General features: G+C 37.7%; 1 protein-coding gene across 1 annotated transcript in view; it reads left to right on the forward strand.

Moving 5' to 3' along the window:
- mpped2 (metallophosphoesterase domain containing 2b) overlaps positions 1–21,059 on the forward strand; it is a 34,128-nt gene that overhangs the window by 2,156 nt on the left and 10,913 nt on the right. Inside the window, exons 3-4 of the mRNA XM_059536442.1 lie at positions 3,459–3,640; positions 4,205–4,430. Coding sequence (XP_059392425.1) covers positions 3,459–3,640; positions 4,205–4,430 — 408 coding nt within the window. The remainder of the gene's footprint in view (positions 1–3,458; positions 3,641–4,204; positions 4,431–21,059) is intronic.

The following is a 21,059-nucleotide window of genomic DNA, read 5'->3' on the forward strand; positions in this document are numbered from 1 at the left end:
AATCATTTTAATAATTGTAATTATTTCAAACTTTTGGCAAGTAATCTTTTTCAGCAATAAAGAATTTATACCCACATTTCTTTGTTATTGACATTGAGCTGTCTAAGATGTGCCTCATGTTCGTGTACTTATTAACCAGAAGGAGGTCAAAGGTTAGTTGAGTTGATTAGCTCTTTAACAATATCTCACTGACCTTGGGGTCAGAGCTCACCTCTAAAGAAACCTGACTATTGACTGATGCTGATGATGGCATAATGAGGCTTGGTGCAGATACTAAAGAATGGACCAACCTGATTAGCTGAGCCTTTGCTGCTTTAATGGTACCATGCAATTAAGGCACATCGGCACAAGCAAAAGGGATCGACCAGGATGCATGTGCCATTGAATAGCTTTTAGCTTAAGTGTGGAAGAAACAGCTATTTGTCATTAAATTGTGTTATGTAACTCAATGCAATGTACTTTGGGCAACAAACTTACAGTGCAGAGTGATTTATCAGTTTTATCAGCGCAATATACGGCAATACTCCTGGAAAAACAGGTAGACTATGACATGATTCAAATAGGAAGCTCAGAAAGGGGTTGTTTCTCCTTCTGCTTTCAATTCACACATTTTGTTGAAAACCTGTAGGAACATTTTTTTTTGTCCATACAATGAAAGTCAATGGAGTGCAGAGTTGTTTTGTACCCCCTTGACTTTCATTGTATAAACAAAAGCAGTTCTTCAAAATGAAGGATGCCCCAATCTGATATTCAGTATCAGTATCGCTCAGATACTGGCATTTTCTGCCGGATCAGGGTATCAGTCGGACGAGACTGATCCAAATCTGATATTGTGCGTATACTATTCTGTGTAATTGTTAAGCCTCATGAAAGCCACAAAAACATCATAAAGCACCATAATGTTTTGTGCACTATATTCCAAGTGTTCTGAAGCCGTTCCAAAGTTTAATGTAACATTTTACCAGATTTAGTTCAACACTTACTCACTTTTATTAGTTTCCCACTAAATGTTTTTTTTTTAGATTTTATATCATGATTTTTCTTAAAGTAATTTTTGCTACTGAATTATATACTAACCTAGTTTATAATAGTATTTTTTTGTCATAGATTATGATTATATATATTTTTATGTTTGTTATTTTTTCTTTATAAGAAAGTTGTCTTTGTCTATATTTAGTAGATTCTGTGTTAAAAACTGTGCTAGTATTGGATCAGTATTGGCCGATAATCAGAATTTTTGTTATCGGATTGGGATTGGTTCTGAAAAAGTGGTATTGAGCCACCACTTTTCAAAATATATTTTTTTGTAAGCTGGTAGAATTTTCCTGGGCATCGTTGAAAGGAATAGGTTATTAAAAAATGAAAATTGCTGACAATTAACCCTCAGGACATCCAAGATGTAGATGGATTTGTTTCTTTATCAGTACAGTATTGGAGATATGTTGCTTTATATTAGAGCCCGACCGATATATATCATTTTGCCTATATTATTTGACAATATGAGCCTGTGGCCAATATATTGATCTCTGCAAATATGCTGCTGATATGTTTTTTTTTTTTTTTACAGAGCATATAATGCAGATAAAATGCTTGAAATGGTGTAGTTTGTTTAGTTTGCTTCTGGTGACCTGGATGAAATGCTTTAAAGCTTAAATCTATGGAAAACACTGACACTTAAAACGGCCATATCACCGTAATCTCGAGGAACACTCTCGAACGCGAATTGAGTGTACATCCAGAGGCCCTCATTCAATTGAGACCACCCTGCATCTATACCGGGGTTCAGGGGTTGTGGGTGGTTAAAGCAATCTAGCGATCCTGAGGGGCTACCGTCGCGCGGAGGGTGGCGTTCGAGAGGGCACCCCAAGCTGAAGGGATCCCCTGAATTTGGTGGAGGTCTGCTGGATAGTGACACCAGTCCACACTTTCACTTCAGTAAGGAGGTCTCTTGTTCAGGCAGCAGCATTCAAGCCTTGTCTTATTCAACCATAAGTGCCCTGTTAAGTGGACTTCACATGAAATTCCGCCATGATTCCAGTACCAAGGGAATGTACAGGTTTACATTAGGACATTAAAGGACATTACAGAAAGACACTAAAGTGCGCAAGACGTAATTGTAAGTTGTATTTATTAAAAGATGTATATCATTCATACATCTCTAGTAAGTTTCGTCTGTATGTGAAGTCAGTAGCACAAATCTGTGAATGAATGTTCCGAAGTGAAATAAACTTGACCGGAATAAAGCTGATGGAATTTAATTGAATTAAAGTTGAATAAACTTCAACTTTACTGTTCAGTGCACTGATGTCAGACTCATTTTAAATAATACAGTTTATTGTTAAATTGTTAAATGCCCTGCCTCCATTACATATCTCAAGTGTTTGATCACCACATTTGAGTGATCATTGCAAACAATGTGTTTATGTATGTGTATATATATATATATATATATATATATATATATATATATATATATATATATATATATATATTCTGTTTACGTTTATACTGTATTTTATATATTTTACCAGTCAAATGTTTAGACACACGAATAGGAAAGTGTCCAAACTTTTGACTGGTACTGTACTATAATGTACACAAAGAATATCTTCCGATATATCGATATCTGCCTTTTATTTTATTTATTTTTTCTGTAATCTGTATTACAGAAAGTCATATTGGTCAGGCTCTACTTTATATCATCTGCTCACCAATGGCTCCTCTGCAGTAAATGGGTGCTCTCAGAACTAGAGTCTAAACAGCTATGAATATATAACTAAGATAAATAAAAACCGATAAAAACATCACAGTAATCCACAAGTAATCAACATTACTCCAGTCCAACAAATAACATCTTGTGGAGTGAAAAGCTGTGTTTGTAATAAACCCATAGTTTAAACCTTTAATATCGGTTTCTCCAGTGAATAAGTAGTCTTACCTGAATCAGGAGAGCAATATGCACAGATCAAGAACCATTTACAAGCAAAAAAAAATCCAAATCAATTATAAACAAATATGTTGGTGGATTTTGATGTAAGAGGACAATAGCGGATAGACTTTTTTTTTTTTTTTTACAGCAGGAAGTGATACGGATTTTGGACAGAAGTAATGGATTTGTTTTTTTACACAGATTTTCATCTCAAAAACATTAACTGTTAAACTGAAGTCATGTTGTGGATTATTGTGGTGTTTTTATCAGCTGTTTGGATGCATTCTGACAGCACCCATTTACTGCAGAGGATCCATTGGTGTGCAAATTATGTTATGATGGTTTTCTCTGTTCCAATGAAGAAACAAACTTATCCACATCTTGGATGGCTTGATGGTGAATACATTTTAAGCACATTTACTATTTTGGGGTGAACTATTCCTTTTACCTTTCCCAAATTCACTAATAATCTTTACATATAAAGAAATAAATGTTCCCTCAGAAACAAACACTCCTTTTTTTCCTACAGGGTAGAGCCACTTCCCTACGATGCGCCGAATCCTGTGGGTCATACACGTTTCGTCTGCGTCTCAGACACACACTCAAGAACAGATGGAATCCAGATGCCTTTCGGCGATGTGTTGCTTCACACAGGTGACTTCACTGAACTTGGTCTACCAACTGAAGTGAAGAAGTTTAATGACTGGTTGGGTAAGTGTGCAAAAACCAGTCCTGTTACCTTTGCCGACAAGCACTTCCCCTGCTCTCACAACATGACTTTTTTTTTTTAAGAGACTTTTATGTTTTGCTTCAACTGCAAACATGTTTTCCAGTTCCAAATCTGGTGGCCTATTTTAAGATGGATGCATATCAGTGTTGTATATTTTGTACTTTGAATGCAAAAAACGACATTATTACCGTTACCTTTTTTTTTTTTTAAATGCCCAGCCGTTGGATTTAATAGGTACCCTTCAGTCTGGTCTCATTGGCCTCGGCAGCAATTCACTTTAAGGTTAGAGAGGTCAAAAATATTGTTTATCTGCTGAAATCAAAGTCATGCTTCCATCTACAATTGGCAGCCACATTTAGCTGTAAATTTTCTCTGGTCTGTCTGGTCTTTCATTTTATTTCAGATGCTAGGTCACTAAAGAATGTGGTCTAAATGTCACTTCTCAGCATCTGAATAGTCATACAGCTGTAGAGTGCATGATACTGTGAAATAATGTTTTCCGTTTGCTTCCAAATCTGTCAATCTCATTATGTCTCCTCTTACAGGCAGTCTTCCCTACGAATACAAAGTTGTCATCGCTGGAAATCATGAACTTACCTTTGATAAAGATTTTATGGCGGAACTCGTAAAGCAGGATTACTACCGTTTCCCCTCAGTGTCCAAGCTGAGAACTGAGGACTTTGACGATGTTCAGTCCCTCCTTACAAACTGTGTGTACTTACAGGACTCTGAGGTCACCATTAAAGGATTCAGGATATACGGGACTCCATGGTAAGCATTTCTAAATAATTGCTGTCATCACATTTTTTGTTACTTTCTGTTTGCTACATCTGTCATGCAGAATATTAAGTGAGTTATTAAACATTTTAATTGGATATACTCAGCATAGGCATAACCAGGATTAGTTTATATAAAGTGAATTATGAAAACCATGCTCTGGATTACCCACTTTTCACAATCCAATCAATTCCAGAAGGATAAAATCTTGAAATCTTGTCCTACATGCTTTTTCTAGTTGAACATTTTGTTTCACTTATAAAAACATAAGTAAAATGGTTCTCTTTCAAGTAGGAGTGTGCCGTTACGAGTATTGGTAACCGAACGGTTCACGGGGGAAAATCCTCTATCTCTATCCCCCTGGAGTGGGGAATGTGGAGTGAGCAGGGCATGTGCGTGCCATTATTTAGTAATTGGAATGCACTGGGCAAAGGGAGCAACATAATTTCCTCATTATCTTCAGCTGACATGTTCCCATGAAAACTCAGCACCGTGTCTGTCACTGTTTTACCGTCATAAATATCTTTTTATTTTTGTTAGCATAACTGTTGCAAATCAACATACATTATATATTTTTAAAAGTTTTTTAATATAATATTATATAATATGATATATAATATATAAAACTAATATAAATACAACTTTTTAAAAAAGCCCCTCCCCGCCCTTACGTTTAAGGCCCTATGAAATGTTTTTTTATTGTTACCAAATTCTGTGTTGAATGCATAAAAACAACTATGTGTTGTGTATTACAATTTTTCTGGTTATCAAATCAAGGCATTAAACATTAATTGCATTTACCTTTTAATTACTAAAAATTAAGCAAACTTTATTTGACAAACAAGGGGATTTACTATTAATATTAAAACATGGAAGAAATTTTGTGTGATTATTCCTTAAAAAATAATGTTTGTTTCATTTTAGTAGTAGTAGGAGTACATTGTACTGAAAAATAGTTCCAGACTTTTATTTTAACTGGTTTTCAGTTCTGTGTATATTTAATTCATTAAATTTATATAGCACTTTTCTAGGCACTTAAAGCGCTTTACATAGACAGGGGGTATCTCCTCATCCACCACCAGTGTGCAGCATCCACCTGGATGATGCGACGGCAGCCATATTGCGCCAGATAGCCCACCACACACCAGCTTACTGGTGGAGAGGAGACAGAGTGATGAAGCCAATCAGCAGAGCAGATATGGGGATTGTTAGCAGGCAAATTTAGCCAGGATGCCGAGGTCACACCTCTACTCTTTTCGAAAGACATCCTGAGATTTTTACTGACTACAGAGAGTCAGAACCTCGGTTTAACGTCTCATCCGAAAGACGGTGCTTGTTGACAGTATAGTGTCCCCGTCACTACACTGGGGCGCTAGGACCCACACAGACCACCGGGTGAGCACCCCCTGCTGGCCACACTAGCACCTCTTCCAGCAGCAACCTAGTTTTCTCAGGAGGTCTCCCATCCAGGTACTGACCAGGCTCAGCCCTGCTTAGCTTCAGTGGGAAACCGGTCTTGGGCTCCAGGGTGATATGGCTGCCGGTATGATATGATGCCAGTTTTACTCAAATCATACGGTCAATTCTCATGAAGGCTCTCTCAGAGCAGTTCTGGAGATGTTGTTCATGTGTTTACATCCTGATTTAGTGAGACGACAGAAGCTGAAATTATATAGCTTCAGTATATGTGTAAATGAATAAATGAAACCTCGCGTCTGTGCGTTTCATTAACAGAGTCATGCAGAACATGCAGGATTCAAATTTAAATAGACTTTTGTGGCTTAATAGTTACAGATACTTAGTCCATATCGCGATTCGATTTAAGTGTAATGACCTACTCCATGACATTCCGCATTAAACTGTGAATTACGTTTTTGTGACTGGATTCCACGATTCCGTCTGCGTTTTCCACATCACGGAAATCACAAGGCACTACAATTATACCAGCACAATGTATACTCTCACACTTTAACTGCTTCTATTCTTGAACACTTAATGATTTATCTAATCAAAATAAAAGAGCAGTGCTAATTCTAGGAAAACTCCAGTATCACACACACTCCAGACATGTCGCGTTCAACTCTAGCAGCGGTCTAAAACAGTTTATTTGTTCACAAGTTTACTTCAAGTATGAACAATGAGGCATAGATAAGTTACAAAAAACAGAGCAAACGGAAAGAGCGATCTATAACCTCTAGTTATAAGTATAACAGTTTATATTTCATTAATTTAGGGAAATGAACAAGTCCCTCAAGGGACTATTTGGCCAACCAGCTTATTCCTGGTTGAAATGCAAAATGTTATTGATAGTGTAAAAAACATCAACTTTAGAGCACATGTTGACTGATGGAGTAGCATTACTCAACATTACTTACTACCTTCCAGCAACACTACATTCAATGAAGGTAAAATAGTAAAAAACATATTTGTTCATTTAAATGGAACCAGAATCTGAACATTTCTAACCATACCCAACCCTACATATGAAGATCCGTATATTGTAATATATGTTGAATTTTGACATTGGCAACCTTTAAATTAAGTTGATAGTAAGTAATAAACAGTATTGAGCTTTGAGAAGTTGAGTATTGTGCATTTTTCCTTACTACTATTTTTTTATAGTTTATGATTTTAATGGAACCAGAACCGTTAGGCGGAACTTTCTAAGTTTCTAATGATTCCCAACCCTAGTTACTGCACAGATGCAACAGTGCTGCGAGATCCAGTGAGAAGTGTTTGAATTCACAGCACAATGATAAGGTTACTGCAAGATCTAGTGAAAAGCATTCAAATTCTGCACAGAAATCTCTGTTATAAACAGCGCTGACATACAGTACAGACCAAAAGTTTGGACACACCTTCTCATTCAGAGTTTTCTTTATTTTCATGACTATGAAAATTAGGGATGCACCGAAATGAAAATTCTTGGCCGAAACCGAAAACCGAAAAAGAGAAAACCAAGGCCGAAAACCGAAACCGAAACACCGAAAGAAATTATCCCAATTATTAGTACCATTGCATTTATTGCTATGACCGTGTACTAACTTTACTAAAATTAAAACATTGCAATTGCATAAATTAATATTAAAGTTTCAAAGATAATTACAATTACATAAATTATAAAAAAAAAACATAAAAATGCATAATTACAAATTATGCAAATATTTATTAAGCACATTGCAACAATGCACAGTATAAAATAAAATTCAAACTAAAATTTAATCCCACTCATCTGTATATTAAATAATAATGTACAGGCCTACTGGCCTGCAGAAAGGTTTTAAAATTAACTGTTCTCTCAAAAAAAGTGCATTTAGGTGAAGAGCATTTGAAATTTTTCTCTGTAGTACTAGAAAGTGCATTACTTCTCCAGTAGGCAAGACTGTTATCACTTCTGGGGATGGGGACTTCAGACAGATAACCATCTAGCTGTTGAGCAGTTGAGCTTGTCATCTGCCTGACATTTGAGAAATATTTGAGAGAGTGCATTTAAATAGGGCCAGGGCATAAATAAACATTTTTATCAAATTAAAGCAGAAATCTAGCAAAGAATCTAGCAGAAATATGGCTACAATCTGATATTATGCATGTATATGTATATGTGTGTGTATTATATATGCAGAGACGAGTCTTTTTTTTTTTGCGCTCTGTTCTCAGTCTCCTGCGCTTGGCGCTTCTCCGTCTCCACGCGGGTTCTCCGCATCCAGCGCGGCCTGGAGCATTTCTCGTGTGCTCTGCCATATTTCCGCGTCCAAGTAATGGTCTTTATAACGCGGATCAAGCACATTCGCGATGAAGTGCGGAGGATCCGAAAAGATCTCAGTGAGACGTGTGCTAACAGACTCTATAAGACTGTACTTTTCTTTGTTTTCACTTCGTGGTCCGTCTCAATCTCTTTGTTAGGAGACGCTTTAGTGCTGCGAATAAAGGAATACGAATAGAGAGAATGTTCTCTATTAAGACCCACTGGTGTGAAGTGAATGACGCGGGGAGCTCGTGGTCTGCGCTATGCAGGTGCACGTGCAGGTCGCGGTTTCTGTTTGCGTCATCATAACATTTCGGCCGTGTTGTTTCGGTAATAAAAGTGTTTCGGCCGAAAACCGAAAATGCACTTTTTGGCCATTTTCGGCCGAAAATTTTCGGTGGCCGAATATTCGGTGCATCCCTAATGAAAATTGTAGAGTCACACTGAAGGCATCAAAACTATGAATTAACACATGTGGAATTATATATGGAATTATATACATAACAAAAAAGTGTGAAACAACTGAAAATATGTCATATTCTAGGTTCTTCAAAGTAGCCACCTTTTGCTTTTATTACTGCTTTGCACACTCTTGGCATTCTCTTGATGAGCTTCAAGAGGTAGTCACCTGAGGTGGTCTTCCAACAGTCTTGAAGGAGTTCCCCGAGAGATGCTTAGCACTTGTTGGCCCTTTTGCCTTCTGTCTGCGGTCCAGCTTACCCCTAAACCATCTCAATTTGGTTCAAGTCCGGTGACTGTGGAGGCCAGGTCATCTGGCGCAGCACCCCATCACTCTCCTTCTTGGTCAAATAGCCCTTGATGCCTTCAGTGTGACTCTACAATTTTCATAGTCATGAAAATAAAGAAAACTCTTTGAATGAGAAGTTCTGGTCTGTACTGTACAACCCGAATTCCGGAAAAGTTGGGACGTTTTTTTAATTTTAATAAAATGAAAACTAAAGGAATTTCAAATCACATGAGCCAATATTTTATTCACAATAGAACATAGATAACATAGCAAATGTTTAAACTGAGAAATTTTACACTTTTATCCACTTAATTAGCTCATTTAAAATTTAATGCCTGCTACAGGTCTCAAAAAAGTTGGCACGGGGGCAACAAATGGCTAAAAAAGCAAGCAGTTTTGAAAAGATTCAGCTGGGAGAACATCTAGTGATTAATTAAGTTAATTGATATCAGGTCTGTAACATGATTAGCTATAAAAGCTTTGTCTTAGAGAAGCAGAGTCTCTCAGAAGTAAAGATGGGCAGAGGCTCTCCAATCTGTGAAAGACTGCGTAAAAAAATTGTGGAAAACTTTAAAAACAATGTTCCTCAACATGGATTTACATGGAACTTTAAAAACAATGTTCCTCAGCAGATGCCAACTAAAGCTCTATCATGCAAAAAGGAAGCCATATGTGAACATGGTCCAGAAGCGCCGTCGTGTCCTGTGGGCCAAGGCTCATTTAAAATGGACTATTTCAAAGTGGAATAGTGTTTTATGGTCAGACGAGTCCAAATTTGACATTCTTGTTGGAAATCACGGACGCCGTGTCCTCCGGGCTAAAGAGGAGGGAGACCTTCCAGCATGTTATCAGCGTTCAGTTCAAAAGCCAGCATCTCTGATGGTATGGGGGTGCATAAGTGCATACGGTATGGGCAGCTTGCATGTTTTGGAAGGCTCTGTGAATGCTGAAAGGTATATAAAGGTTTTAGAGCAACATATGCTTCCCTCCAAACAACGTCTATTTCAGGGAAGGCCTTGTTTATTTCAGCAGGACAATGCAAAACCACATACTGCAGCTATAACAACAGCATGGCTTCGTCGTAGAAGAGTCCGGGTGCTAACCTGGCCTGTCTGCAGTCCAGATCTTTCACCTATAGAGAACATTTGGCGCATCATTAAACGAAAAATACGTCAAAGATGACCACGAACTCTTCAGCAGCTGGAAATCTATATAAGGCAAGAATGGGAACAAATTCCAACAGCAAAACTCCAGCAACTCATAGCCTCAATGCCCAGACGTCTTCAAACTGTTTTGAAAAGAAAAGGAGATGCTACACCATGGTAAACATGCCCCGTCCCAACTATTTTGAGACCTGTAGCAGAAATCAAAATTGAAATGAGCTCATTTTGTGCATAAAATTGTAAACTTTCTCAGTTTAAACATTTGCTATGTTATCTATGTTCTATTGTGAATAAAATGTTGGCTCATGTGATTTGAAAGTCTTTTAGTTTTCATTTTATTAAAATTTAAAAAACGTCCCAACTTTTCCGGAATTCGGGTTGTATGTCAGGAAACCAGAAGTGGAAATGCTAACTGTAACAATGGTGTTGTGGTAGAAATAGTTGAATGCATTATATCATTCATTTCTGGGTTTGTACAACCTTTTGAGAGAGAAATTAAAGCACTTTAAAGCTCTAAGATGAACCAGGATGAACAAAATATAATTTGTGGTAAACAAACACTTAAAATGCATCAAATCACAATTATAACCAGTAGACCGCAGCAGAGGAGCACTTACTGGCTTATTTCTACTTTTTCTTTATATTTTGAAATGATAAATTCACTATTATAAATTATAAAATCATCAAGAAATCAGATTTTCTTGTGTATTTTATTGTGTATGACGTAAGTCACAAACTTTTCTTCAATTTGCTTCTAAATCACATAATCACTGAAGTTGGTCAGTTCCATATGCTAGAAAAATAATGATACATTTAATAAGAGTGGAATATATAAATTTTCTGTATATAAAAAGTAGATTTGGCACCTGTTACTGTTGTTAATACAAGTAAATTTTGTATGCATTTTAACTCAAGCTTAGTGCTTTACTGTCAAATCTGTATAAAGAAAAGAAAAATAAACAAGAAATTAAAATGAAATATTATTATTAACTGCACTTATTAATGCAAAACAATAGTCATTTATGATTAAATTATCTTTATTATGAATACCCCCACACACCATCCCCAGCACTACCAAATCTGTTCTTGGTGCCACTATCTGTAGAACTTAGTGGCGCTGGTGCCACTGCTCTTAAATGTTAGTCTGGAGCCCTGATAGACAACTGGCTGGTCACAGCTCAATTGGAGCACAAAGCGAGAGATCACACAGTCATGCTCCTAGAACATCTACAGAAACTGTGATTAAAATTAAACTCACGAAAAAAGTGTTTTAGTTCCCACACATTCAATAACACATCTGGGGTTGTTACTGGACTCAGTGACATTCAGAGCGCGACTGTCAGAGGAGAGGGTTATAAAATTTGCACAATGCCTTGCAGAATTTCGGAAAGGGAACAGTGTTTATTTTTGCACATCCCTCAGACTATTAGATCTGATGGCCTCAGCTCTAATAGTATTTCCCTTAGGCAGACTATTTAGGAAAGAGTTTCAATGCTGGGTAGCCTCTCTGGGTAGACCCGTTATGGCTCTCCCGAAGGAGAGTGAGAGTGACGTCAGCGGCAGTCTTGGAACTACTACATTGGCAACGCCCATGCTTTCTGGTGCAAGGGGTACCTATGGGCATTGTACAGGCCAGGAAGGTCAGAACAACGGACATGTTGTTGTCTGGCTCGGGGAGCATTTCATGAGGTCAGGGAAGTGAACGATAGAGCCCTGCATTTCAGCCTTTTTTACACCCCTCGGGCCGGACTTTGGACCAGTTTTCACATCATAGTTCAGACACAGGCCGCCATGCTAGTGGAAACAACATGAGACCATGCTACCGTTACTGTCAAGAGTAGCTCGATGGTAGTGCTGTCACTTTAAGACAATGTATGGATCCAGTACACTGATATTGCACATTCAACCGACTGTATTTTATTTACACCATGGGCGAGGCTAGCCCCTTTTTAGGGGTGCTGAAGCACCCCTAAAAAGGAGCTCAGCACCCCTAAAACTTGGAGTAAGAAATGTTATTCTAAAAAAAAAAATTCGTCTTTTACACGGTTAAATAATGTCCAAAACATACTCAGTAGTTTGTGGTTTAAAATGTATGTGTTAAGGAGGAAAATGAAAACATCCCCGCATAGCAAATGGTGTCATCCTCTTCTCTTCTTCTACTTCTCCTCTGTACCTGCACCGCTCAGCACGACCGTCATCCAGCGCGAAACACACACAGAGTGAGAACCCATGTCTTGTGATCGGTTGTGATGCAACTAAGTTGCGAATTCACCGATTCTGAAACCATATCGGTGAGTACTGGAGTCACCATGGTGGTACATCTATAATAAGTGTTTATTTTCGGACTATTTTAGTCTGGCAGGTCGCCGCCGCTGTGGAGTAGCACAGGACCTGGGTGACTCGTCCATAGTAATAAACGGAGAGAAGTAACGCCGGTTAATGTTCTTCCGCTAGACGCATGCAGTTCTGTTTATTAACTGCTAGAGCGTGAAACAAAAACAGAAGCGCGACAAATAACCTGAGTACCTGTGTAGTGCGTACGTTGTTAAAGTTTATCGTTAATTTAATACTCATTTTAACAATCGGGAGTCATGTAAACATGACGTCACGTGCGTCTTTTCTGGTCAGTCGTCATGGAAACATGAAGCCCTGGCATTTGGAGTGAAAACATATTTAAAACATACATAAAACGATGTATCACTGAAAACACTCACTGTGGCTTTTTAAATGAATTGTTATTAATTCCTAGATTTATATCTGTTATTTTTCAGTTGTGGCTGACTATCAAACTAGACAATAAAAGAAAGTTTCATGTTTTTCTTTTGCTGTATTTATTCATTCATCACACACAGGATTTAACCTGAACCAGGCTTAACTCCTGAACTCCTAGCATTACTCTCTCTCTCTCTCTCTCTCTCTCTCTCTCTCTCTCTCTCTCTCTGTGTGTGTGTGTGTGTGTGTGTGTCTGTGGCCTGGCAGTGAGCAATGGACATACGACAATTCTTTAAAAGAAAAAAGACAGATTCAGGTGAGAGACTAGGGACAGTCCATAATGACCTCTGTCTTGATTTTTGTTTTGTTTTTTGTTTTCTGCTGAAAAGAGTTAAGCTAAAGTAAAAGATAATGCAAACCCGCTGTTGTTGTATCAAATTACTTATCTAGGCAATGGTCCCCTGCTTTTATTTTGTATTTATTTATTTCAAACTCACAAGCTTCTCTTGTGAAAGGAATTTGTCATTTAAAAAAGTTTCTAAGCCCAATAATAATAATAATAATAATAATAATAATAATAATAATAAAGACATTTAAAATGACACGCCTCTGTGTGCCTTTTGATCATATCCTTAGAATCTGTAAATGGTCTCATGGTCTCATTTTTGTGACATGACAAACTGACCTTAACTCTCCTGCCTACAATATATTTGTGTATGATTGTCAGTGCCAAGGGAAAGAGAGGGAGATGGCGAAGGAGAAAGGGAAAGGGAGAGCATGCAGGAACAACCAGGTGAGGAAACAACAGCAATAAATTGACATATAGTGAATAGTGGCAAGCAAAACAGTAACTACTCGTACTCCTATACAAACTTATTGGCATTAAGTAGCCTATATTACTTTTTTTTTTTGGTAACATTATTTTACACCACATTTTTTCATAATAAAGGAGGAGGAAAACAACAGGGAGAGTCCATAAGGGATGAGAGGGAATTGACTAGTGAAAGAAATGAAGAGACAGAGGGAGTGCAACATAGAGACCACCAAGCCAAAGCAGCAGAGACAGAAGAGAGCTGTTCAGACTTAGGGGATAAGGACACTGGTCCTAAACAGTTAAAGCTGTCTGAATACCCTCATACTCAGTTTGGCACACAAAAAAGAGCCTTTCAAGAACAGTGGTTCAAAAGTTTCAGATGGCTGGAATACTCAGCTAGACAAAATGCTGCTTTCTGCTTTCCTTGTAGGGTATTTGGCAAAAATGTCAGAAAGGATGCACTTGTTAATGATGGAGTTAATAACTGGCAAAAGGCACTTAGCAAGTTTCAAAAACATGAAACAACACAGTCACATAAGGACAGTGTGGTTTGTTGGAACAGCTACAAAGCAAGCCTGTCAAAAGGGAATGTTGTAGAGCAGATAGAGGCAGCAAGTAACACTGAAATTAGTGAAAGAAGGCAGTACCTAGAGCGTATTATGGCAGTAACCTGCTTCTTGGGGAAGCAAGGCATAGCATTCAGAGGTCATGACGAAATGGATGAGAGTCACAACAAAGGCAATTTCCTAGAGTGCATGTCACTTTTGACCAAATTTGATCCCTTCTTGCAGAGATACACAGCCCCTTCAAACACCACGTACCTCTCATCTGATAGCCAAAATGAGATGATAGAGTGCTGTTCACAAGAACTAACAGAAAATATCATCAGTGAGATAAAGGGAGCAAATATGTATGCCATTATGGCTGATGAGGCCAGGGATGGAAAGACAGAACAGTTGGCACTCTGTGTTAGATACGTGTCTGTTGAGGATGCCGTCAAAGAAAGGTTCCTAGCCCTTACAGAGGTGTCACAGTTTGATGCTACTTCGATAACAGCTGCAATTGAAAATCAGTTGGTAAAGAAGGGAATTGATCAGTTGAAATGTGTGGCACAGACCTACGATGGGGCAGCTGTCATTTTAAAAAATTGCACCCTGAGGCAATTTATGTACATTGCTATGCACATGAGTTAAATCTTGTTTTATGTCACACATGTAAAGCTGTCTCTGAAGCCACAGAGTTCTTCAACATGCTGGAAAGTCTCCATTCTTTCTTTAGTGTCTCCCTTGTAAACCACCATAAGTTTGTGGACACAAGAAGTTAGGGTTGCAGCCAAGAGAACTTGTGCAGTTGTCAACTACACGCTGGGCATGCCAGCTTCATTCAGTGACTGCAGTGATTGATAATTTCCCTGCTATCATTGAGTGCCTCTCCACAATCAAGACACCTACAGCAGTTGGATTGAGGGCAAAACTCAGTAAATTCACCTCAGTGTATTTGCTGATGGTTTTCCACACTCTCCTGTCTGTAACAGCAGGTTTACACAGATACCTACAGAAGGAGACCATTGACATTGCCCAAGCAGTGACATACAAAAATGCAGTGACTGACACCATGAAGCAGAAACGCAGTGATACCACTGCTGCAGATCTGTACTCCAGAACAATAGCTATGTGTGAGGCAAACCAAATAGCAGTAGAATCATCCTCAGGACAGAGGCGTAAGACAAAGAGAATGGATGAATATGTTGTTGAGTCAGCTTGTGGGGCAGGCAGTGAAACCTGTGGCTCTTCAGAGTCTGAAGATCTAAAGAGGAAACTTTTGTTTCCTTGTCTGGACAGAATGATCTGTGAACTTGAGAGGCGTTTTTCTGGTGTGAATGAGGATGTGCTCAATGGAATTCAGGCATGCAGTCCAACCTCACGCCATTTCTTGTCTGAGCCTCATCTGACAGCACTGGCTCTGCATTACCATATTGAACTTACGTCAGAGGAAGTGATAGTTGCAAAAAACTTTCTGAAGCGCAAGAGTGAGGCTGGTACAGTTCAGGACATGTTAGCAGTGTACAAACTCCTAGATTCGGAAATGTTTCCTTCACTGAAAGCTGTTATGCAGGTTGCCTTGACAATACCAGTTAGCAGCTGTACATGTGAACGGTCTTTTAGTGCCTTGCGTCGGCAAGGAGGATGGCTCAGGAGGACCACAGGCCAAAGCAGACTCCAGCACCTAGCTGTGATGTCTATTGAGAAGGAGTTGCTTGAAAAAATTGAACACCAAAGGGTCATTGACAGGTTTGCCACCCTCAAAGTGCGGCGACATAGATTAAATTAACTCTCCCAAAGTAGAGCCAAATGGGGATTCAGGGGAAGTACTTCAAAGATTTCCCTGTCTTTCTTTTTTTATATCTTTACTTTCTAAGTATTTTCAAGACCTCTGTAAATAATCTGGATATTTTGGACATTTTGGTTTTACCTTCTTTTTTTTTGCTCTTGATATGAAGCTTGTTTTATTATTATTTATTGATGACATATTGGTTTATGAAAGTTCAGACAGGCGTGCATCCAGATATGTTAGAGATGGCCATTTGTAAATAATTTACAGAAGATGAATTACATTTTGTTGTCCAAGTACCTGTTACTTTGTTCAATGACAATAAAGTTGAATCTAATGTAACCAATCTGATGACTGTTGATACAAAAGGAGGCACATGGAGTTAACGGTCAGGAAAACCAGCTGAGTGAAGAAGGTTTTGTGTTTGTTACAGGGGGCTGTCTGTGTGAACTCTCACAATTAAGCTGTTGTTCTGAAAAGGTCTCAAAAAAAAGAAAAAAAATATCTGGATTTTGGATTTAGTTGAATCAATGTTAAAATGATAAAGTTATTTTTCAATAGACATATTTTTTGTTTTTGTGTTAAAAGAGGGTGGGTGGTGGCAGTGGGGCTCATTGGGTGCTCAGCACCCCTAAAGCTCTGACCCTAGAATCGCCCCTGATTTACACATTCAACTGTATGCTTTAAAAAAAAAAAAATGTAAAAAATAAAGTAGTTGGATTTAAATTAAGAAGCACAAAAATCACTTATTAAACTCCTTACATGTATATATCCATCTTAAAGTAATTATTAAATGATGTTTTATTTATTATAAATTATTTAAGAAATATAAAAATCACTTTAAACTGAAACTCCTTAAATTTATTTGACTTTTTACATTGGTGGTTTGGGGCACAAATAGGATTCATCTGTTACTAGATGGACCCTGAATAATCTGATTTGATTAGACATTGTACCTGGTTTTAAAAGATTGGGAACCACTTCTCTAAAATATTTAGAAATTCAACGATGATCTTTTTTGATAAATTGTATTTTCAAGAAAACATTATTTGGTGCTGTTTTTGTATTTGCTTTCATCTTTTTAGGTTAATATAGAATCAGTAGCTGCAGTACGTTTTGATAAAGCTCCATAAATCACCATCATTGCTATGTATATACAAACCATATGCAACATATGTCAAGTTTGTTAGTTAAGGCTGATTGACCTACATTAAGTTTGTATTTGATTTATTGAAACTGAATAGGTTTATGTCTATTGTATGATTTCTCATGGCTGTTTTATACCTTGAGATAAACTGATTATATCTTCAGTCTTGGGCAGAAAGACCTTTGTAGACCTGGGTTATGTTAGACGCTGTTATACTCTCTGCTCCGCAGGACACAAGACGTGTTCTCACTCGCTACAGATATTGTTACACACATTCACTTTTTCTTTCATTCCATCTCTGTTTCTCTGTTACTTTTTTCTCTCTCTCTCTCTCTCTCTATATATATATATATATATACAGAGGTGGGTAGTAACGAGTTACATTTACTTCGTTACATTTACTTGAGTAATTTTTGGGGGTAACTAATACTTTTCGGAGTATATTTAAAGATGGGTACTTTATACTCTTACTTGAGTACATTTTTGGGGAAAAATCTGTACTTTTACTTCGTTACTGTGGGCGACGCTCCTCTCGTTACTTTATCTTACGTATCTTTATCGTTACTTTATCTTACGTTACTTTATCTGCAATAAATGTTATAAATGCTTCAGTTTATTCCAAACGCGCCGTCTACTTTTCTCTGGGCAATGAGCGATGCCCAGTCGCGAATGACTCAATCTTTTGAGTCAATTCTGTTCAAAGGCTTGATCAAACCAATTGGCAAACGAGTGAATTGGTTCATGAATCAGTTTGAATGAGTCGTTCAGTTCCCTGCCGCACGCGTTGAGCGTCTGAAGTGGTTCACTCGGAGTTGTAACGTTTAAGAACAGAAAGAGCGCTGAAAACGTGGCTGCACTGCACTGAATTGAAAGCAAATCTGCAAAGGCTATTATTTGCTAGCGATGGAGATCCTTATTAGATGAACACCGCGTGTGCTGTCTACTGTTTAACAGGTAATAACTTGGGCTACATTCGATTACAATACACGATACCACTGTGACATTAGTTTGTTGTACGTGTGTGGCTTATAACAGAGGGGAGTCAAGTTGAATGCAGCTTCCAAAAGACAAAAAATAGCCGATTAAGATTTTATTAATTTTAATACAATCACACCGGTGCAAGTACGTTCAGCAAGTCATATCATCATCACCTGCTAAATTTAGATCTGTGATTGCTTGCTGGCGCTGAGCCAGAGACAGACACGTTTTGATTCTTTTGAGCTTATTAAAGCATTGGCCAATCAGAGGTGTTCCGATGAGTCATCGCTAAAATGCCGGTGCTTCCTTCACTCGCTCACTGACTGAATACCTCTTTCTAGCGAATTCTCTCGTCAGAAACGACAAAGTGCAGATGTGTGTACGAATCTTTAATTAAGATATTGATTTCACAGTGTTAAGAGTTTCAGTGATTTTAATGGGAGTTTCTGGGAGTGATTGAAATCTAGACCGTCAGTGAAAATGATCTTTAATAGTGTAAATGTTATTTGCTCTCTTTCTGTACAATGAAAGATTAGTAGCAATATTTATATCACATTAGCTTTCAATGTTAAATTCACATTTAATATAAAGTCAGTCGTATTAAAAATATGTTAAGGCATGACACCTATATCTGTTACTTAAGTAAACAGACAAGGTTTTATAATAAATTACATAAATTGGAGTAAAGGCTGATGAAAAATATACATTTATACACGCACACATACATTACATACATTTTATCTATATATCTAAATAAAAATAGGCTCAGTATATATGACCCAAAGTAACTAGTAACTAACTACTTGAGTAGATTTTTTATCCGATACTCTTTTACTCTTACTCAAGTAACTATTCAAGACTAGTACTTTTACTTTTACTTGAGTAAATATTTCTAGAAGTACTTTTACTTTTACTTGAGTACAGTTTTTGGGTACTCTACCCACCTCTGTATATATATGTATATATATAGACGGTTTCAACGGCAACAACATAAACAAACGTTACTTCGCATGCACGCTTTTGTGGACCTAACTTAACTTCCGGTAGACTTCCAAATAGAATCAATAACAACGGCCAAGTCCCTCTAGAGTAGATATTTTTTGATAACAAACAAAATATGTTTGCTGCGTGGATCAGGAGGACTTAATGAAAATGCAAATTCATTCTTTGCCAGCAGGAGATGTTTTAAAGCATAGACATAAAGCGCGAGAAATAGAGGTTTCCCCAGTAACAGCTGTAAACAAAGCAGAGCTGGTACGCTCACACGCTGTTTTATCAGGCATATAACATGCAAGTCTTCCTTCAGAAATACAGCGATATAAAAACACCTGTGCCTCGTTTTGATATTTAAACATTTAAATGTAAGAAATTATTATTATTAAACGTGCAGTACGTAACGTTACAAATGTTTATTCAACGAAGCCTTTTTGAAAATCGATCAGTTTTAAAATTGTGGCGAGTCTCCAAAAATAAATAAATGTATGGGATACACATCCCGCAGCACAACCACCTGAGTCCAACTTCAGTCTACTCATCACCTTGACTTTAACTGCGTTTGTAGAAGGCACTGCAGCCAGACCGATATACACAACACAGACCGGAAGTTAACTTAGGTCCAGGCGCGTGCACCCGATGAAACCGTCTATATGTGTGTGTGTGTGTGTGTGTGTGTGTGTGTGTGTGTGTATATAATTTAAACTCAAACTTTTTTTTGAATGTGATTCATCGCAATTAATCGATTTGACAGCACTATATGTAATATATATTTTGTTACAATATATTCAGTATTAGGGCAGTCACTTTTGTGAAAAAATCGATTTTCGATTTTTAAGACATAAGTGTTCATTGAATCGATTGTAAAATCGATTTTCCATGTCTAAAAAAAAAGACGTTTCCTTTTTCAACTTCAAATAAAGGACGAACGTAAAGAGAGCGCTGGAAACGCACAAGTCAGCAATATTTCTTATTTATTGGCATGAAGTTTCGTGCAGAATAACAAACAGCAACAGGAGTGCAACATTCTCGAAAAAATATATGTGCAGAGCGGACGGCTGCCATAACAAAAGAAAAACATCACTGCAGGCTTCAACCCGGCTGCATTTATGATTTAGGCAATTCAAAAATCTCCAATATTATTTTAAATAATGATTCAATCCATTTCAAACAACTGTTCAAAAAATGAAACTTTAAATGGACTTGAGAACAGGCCATGTTTTTTTTTTTTTTTATTGAACGTAACCGACACTTAGGCACTAGGCATAATGAAATGCGCAAAAAAACTAGGGCCATTACAAATTTATCGGACAGGAAAACAAGTCGATCAACATTTTCGGGGTCCCGAGCAGAGTGTTTTTTATTCACTATATGTCCAGCTGTTGAGAAGATGCGCTCCGACCGCACTGATGTCCCAGGGACACTCAGGTACAGCTGCGACGGTCGCTGTCAGCTTGCAATGGTCCTTTTCATAACTCAGAATCTCCTGTAACTAGATGCGCGAATGAGGCGAATTCGCGTCTACCGCGCCGCAAGACCTCCAGACGCACGGAAACGCGTCTTTACATTTACTTATCATTGAAATTATTCGCGCCAAACGCTCTATTCGTGTTTGGTGTGAACGCAGCATAAGAGGTCGCTTTCGATGCCACTGGGTCTGGTATTTTCTGTCTAGCTTTCGCAACGTATACTGCACTTTCGGAATTCTTTATTTTCTCTTTCTGCTTGTTTGTGAGTTTTGTTACATCTATTTTTTTTAATTGTTTAATAGTGGACATATTTGGTTAAAATTGATTCCCTATTTTCATTTTCGAAACTTTTTTTGGTTGGTCCGATCGATTGTGCAATCGATTTTCGAACTAAAAGTGACAGCCCTAGTCAGTACTTTTGTAGTTTAAGTATTCTGTGTGTAAGAATAATAAATTATATACATAAATGTATTCATTACCAGTTTAAATTATGTATATTGTTTATTTATTTAACTTATTTTAT

This window comes from Carassius carassius, chromosome 43, assembly GCF_963082965.1.
Source record: "Carassius carassius chromosome 43, fCarCar2.1, whole genome shotgun sequence".
NCBI classification, from domain to species: Eukaryota; Metazoa; Chordata; class Actinopteri; order Cypriniformes; family Cyprinidae; genus Carassius; species Carassius carassius.